We start from the raw sequence: 4,800 nt of genomic DNA, 5'->3' as shown, positions 1-4,800 counted from the left end.
TTTAATTTCAATATAAGGTAATTCGCGTTTATCATTAGAAACATGAAATTCTATTATGTGCTGTGGGTCTGAAATTGAACGTTCCGAAAATTTTGTTCGTAATCTTCAGCAATTTCGTCATTTTTGAATTCTTCATTAGAGCTGTGAGGATTATTATGATACTCGGTATTAAAAAGCTCTTCACTTATAAAATTTGGTTTCTGAGGAAAGGATTGATTTTGCCTGTTTGTAAAATATCTATTATTTGTTGAGGTACTCATTGGTTGAGTTCTCTGTTTAGTATGATTAGTAGATATACTCATTGGAGTAGGTGTAGGTTGTTGCTTTCCGAAAACTTGAGCGTTACTGAAATATTTCGGCTCTTTATAACTTATATTTCGTTGAATAGTAATGGGTCTGCTAGGAAATTGCTGATTCGTAACAAAATTTTGTCGTTCGATGGGTACCATTGTGGAAAAGTTTCGACGAAATTTTGAAAAATTATTTGAATTATTTCTGTGATTACTGTAATTCATGAATTTTCTGGAATTATTGATAACCGTTTGATTAGATTTTTGGCAATGTTTTATATTGTCTTCTTCAATTATGAATTGTAGTGCTTGAGATAAAGAATAAGGCCTCATAGCCCTAATAATAGGACCCAAAGGATCTCTTAAACCGGCTAAAAAGGTTTTTAAAGCTTGTTTTTGGAAAAAATCTCTTTTACTTGCTCTAAATCCAACTTCACATTTCAAATCAATATAATTACAAATTGTATTTAATAATGTAATAACTTTTTCATAGAAGTCATGAGGAGATTCTCCGAAGTTTTGCCTCAGATTAACTAAATCCTGATTAAGACAATTCTCATCTCGTTGATCACCGAAATGTAATAAAAGTGAATTTTTAATGTCGTTCCAATTACTGGTAGCTCCATGAATTGCGACAACTTCTTCCGCTTTGCCGTGAAGCTTATTCAAAATACCATTCAATATCAACACATTTTGGAAGTTATTTTGATTTTCAACATCAAAATAGTGATTTAAAATTGCTTCCGAAGCTTGAATGAACCTATGTAATTTATTCGGATTCCCATCGAAATCGGGAATGATGCTTAAATTTTTGATATCAAAGTTTTCAGGTGCGTTAGGCATATTCAAAGTTTTATTATTACTATTAAGTGAAAGATTATTAAATAATTCTAACAAATCTGTCTCTAATTCAGAATTGGTTTCCGCTACAGAATCAATACTAGGATTAGAGGAGTCTGACATCAATGAATAAAAATACGCTCACCACCTTGTTATGATTATCCACAACTGCATTATCTTCTTCCTCCTAGATGGATTTTTGACTGTGACTGCTGTGGGTAGGTTCTCGTTTCACCAAAAAGAGGGTAGAACTCTAAAGTTTTTCACAATGAAAACTCCGTGAAACTCCGTCGACTGCGCCAGTTATATTTATTAAGGCAGGAAAAGCGTTTTTAAAAAGCTATATTTCGTACAATACGTTTATACAGTGAAAGTTATGTCAGAACTGATTCAATGATAATAAAATTATAATTTATACCCTCGGTACACTTTCTTAGTTCTTGGAAAATGAGACGATGCTGAGATTGCACTTCCTGCGATCTTCCAACGAAGTTCATCGTTCTCGGATATATAACTCGCGCGATCGAATCGCGAGTGACAGTCACTCGTGTTTTCGCGCGGTATGGAGTGGCGCGTGTTAACTATTTTGTGTCGTGAGATCGCAACGGCTTTTCGCGCAGTCTTGCGTGTGCTTTGGAGCGTCCAATTCGAAATCTCTCATTATAAGCGAGAGGTTGGCGTGACTCGTGGCATGTTGAAATTTTCAACGGTTTTAGCGGCACTCCATAGCTTGAAATGGACAAATTGAATAAAGAACGCAAACTGAAAGTGGCTTTGTGCCTGGCAGTGTATCTGGATATTCCAAAAAAGAAAAACAGAAGATGTTGGGTGAAAGAATGGATGGAAAATCGTACATATGGACATATGCCTCTCTTGAATGAGTTGCGTGAAAATTTTCCTATGGACTTCAGGAACTATTTGAGAATGGATGCCGAATCCTCTCGTATCTTATTAGAATTAGTTTCTCCAATAATTTCTAAACAAGATACAAGAATTCGTGAGAGTATAACTGCAGAAGAAAGATTGGCAACAACACTGAGTTACCTTGCTACTGGCCGATCCTTCGAGGATTTGAAATTTTCAACTGGCATTTCGGCACCTTCATTGAGTAAAATAATACCTGAGACATGTAGAACCATATATAAGGTTTTGAGAAAAAAATATGTGAAGGTAAGCATAATTTATCATAAAAAATTAATACATCATTTCCACAACAACACTTAAACATGTAATTCGATAAACAACAAACTTAACTCAACTCTAATTTTTAAAACTCTCATATCACAAAAAATTCAACAGATCATTCGATAAATATAAACAACCAACCTAATTCCACCGTAATCTTTACAAAGTGAGAATTGTTTCACCAGCCTCTGAATAATAAGTTGCGATACCCGATGGTTGTATTGGCTGTGATGAATCTGATGTGCCATCTGGTGGATGAACTTGGACAGAATATGGTAAATTTGACGTTTCACCACTGTGCGAACTGAGAGAGGAAAAAATTGGGGACTGGGGCGGAAAATCTATATTATTGGTTAACTGGTTGAGTAGTCCCAAGTTGACAATTCTGTTTATATGCATATCTGCATATATGGCTTGCATTGGGTTCATTCTTTTTAACTTTTTGGCCCAGGAAATTGCTGCCGCATCATATTCATCCAGTGAATCATTTTTCTCTAATTGACGCTTGCAATAAGTTATGAAGTCATTCTGGTTTTTTTTTGTGCTGGTCCTGCTTCGTTTCTTCGGAACAGCCTGCTTTGTTGGGTCTGATGTTGAAGATCCAGCCGAAATCTAAAACAAAATAAATGATATTTAATTATTGTAGTTCCCGACTTCACAGCAGGAATGGATGGAAATAGCCGCAGGATTAAAAAAAAATGGCAATTTATAAACTGTGGTGGAGCCCTTGATGGCAAACATATACGAATTGTACCACCAGGAGCTCAATATTACAACTATAAGAACTTTTATAGCATCGTCTTAATGGCACTCGTCAATTCGAATTATGAATTCATTTTCGTTGATGTTGGTAAAAATGGAAGATTATCTGATGGAGGTGTAATTGAGAGTACAGAATTCTATCATAAATTAATGAACGGTGAGCTTTCCTCTTTATCTTAATTCACACATCGGTAATATGTATACTTAATATAACTTTTTAATTTTCAGGTCAGTTGAATTTGCCAGACAATTCTTTTACAGATAATAATCTCAATTTCGTATTTTTGGGAGACGACGCTTTTCCTTTACAAGAACATTTTTTGAAACCATATCCCCAAAGAGATCTTTCTTACGAGAACAGAATATTTAATTATAGATTGTCTCGAGCAAGAAACGTTTCAGAAAATGCATTTGGTCTCATAGCTGCACGATTCAGAATTCTTCATGTTCCAATACATATGAGATATCCGGAAAATATCAGTTACGTCGTTCTTGCAATTTGTTCGCTGCACAACTTTCTTAGGAAGAGAGATACTTCGTATTCAACGTCTGCATCATTTGATCAAGAAAATATGGCAACTAGGGAATTACAGTTGGGGGAATGGCGAAAAAATACGGCTGAAATGACAAACCTACGCAGTTTCAGAAGAACCGCTACAACAGCTGCCAAAGATAACCGAAATAACTACAGAGATTTTTTCAATTCAGATGGTTCAGTTGATTGGCAGGACGAAATGTTGGCTAAAGGAAAAGCTTAATTTGTAGTTCTGCTCATTTTAAGTGAATAAATTCAAGTTTACCTGCGCATGATTCATTTCTTCCAAATCATCGTCATCTTTAGTTCCTTCTTCTTCCCGGAATTCCTCTTGCGACGTCTCTTCCCGAAATTCTTCCTAAAAATTTGCTTCTTCAAGTTCTGACTCTTCATGCAGGTTACTTACACTTGAAGTAGGCAGCTCCTGGTCCAAGGTGAACAGCAATAACTCAAAATACCACAACGTTGGGGTATATATTTCGTCGGTACCAGCCCCGCTTCGTTTGAGATCTTCCACTTTTTTCAATTCTTTCCGAAACGAGCCACGGAAACTCTGAATTCGTTTCACAACGTAATCTCTATTGGCTTCAGGATTTATTGACTTACAAAAGTCCGCCAGTTTTTCGTAAGCCAAATTTTTCAAATTTCTGTTGGTATATTCTTTGGATTTTATTTTCCATAAACAAGGAAATGATCTATATAAATCGATGAATTTTGTCATAAAGTCCCTGCTCCATAAGCGCGAATCTCCCATGTTCCTTATAAATCAAAAACTTGTATGAATAATTAATCATTACTTAATACATAGGGTTGGCGGAGTGTCGTCTTACCTGTGGTTTCGGTTGGCCACTTGCACTCGCAAACTCCCAGAAAACAGAAAAAATATCCCCCAATAAAACAAAATTATACTCCGAATTGAAAAATGAAGAAAAAGAAAAGCAACTCTAAAGAAATCTCCCAAAAGGTTTTTACGGCAGACGGCACTAATTAATCGCAAATCGTGAAGTACGTGAACAGCCGGTAAATTAATCGTAAGTGAAGTGGCCTGCGGGGGGAACATCTGATTTTATACCCACAGGGGGGGTGCGGAAATCAGATGTGCCCCGACTGTCAAAATTCGGTAAAATTTGCGTCGATAAAGACGACTTAATTTCGACTTATCTGTGCTAGCGAACAAAAAACACGGTT

At 36.0% G+C, this 4,800-nt stretch overlaps 2 protein-coding genes across 2 annotated transcripts; one reads left to right on the top strand and one right to left on the bottom strand.

Moving 5' to 3' along the window:
• Window positions 1–2,295: 2,295 nt before the first annotated feature.
• LOC123318585 lies at window positions 2,296–3,981 on the bottom strand. Its single transcript, XM_044905258.1, has 2 exons — window positions 3,878–3,981; window positions 2,296–2,927 (listed from the first exon to the last, which is right to left on the bottom strand). Exons 1-2 carry the CDS (start codon window positions 3,890–3,892, stop codon window positions 2,475–2,477), a joined length of 468 nt encoding a protein of 155 aa, XP_044761193.1. The 5' UTR covers window positions 3,893–3,981; the 3' UTR covers window positions 2,296–2,474.
• Window positions 3,107–3,866, top strand: LOC123318582. Its single transcript, XM_044905256.1, has 2 exons — window positions 3,107–3,234; window positions 3,306–3,866. The coding sequence occupies exons 1-2, from the start codon at window positions 3,120–3,122 to the stop codon at window positions 3,833–3,835; spliced, it is 645 nt and encodes a 214-aa protein (XP_044761191.1). The 5' UTR covers window positions 3,107–3,119; the 3' UTR covers window positions 3,836–3,866.
• Window positions 3,982–4,800: the final 819 nt, after the last annotated feature.

The sequence above is a fragment of the Coccinella septempunctata genome, chromosome 8, assembly GCF_907165205.1.
Source record: "Coccinella septempunctata chromosome 8, icCocSept1.1, whole genome shotgun sequence".
In the NCBI taxonomy this organism is placed as follows: domain Eukaryota; kingdom Metazoa; phylum Arthropoda; class Insecta; order Coleoptera; family Coccinellidae; genus Coccinella; species Coccinella septempunctata.
Note: the sequence above shows the minus strand (reverse complement) of the source record. Positions and strands in the feature narration are given on the sequence as shown.

Coding starts and splice junctions, on each gene's coding strand:
- LOC123318582 (XM_044905256.1), top strand. CDS start 3,120: ATGGCACTCGTCAATTCGAATTATGAATTCATTTTCGTTGATGTTGGT. Junction 3,235..3,305: donor CTATCATAAATTAATGAACG/GTGAGCTTTCCT, acceptor TTTAATTTTCAG/GTCAGTTGAATTTGCCAGAC.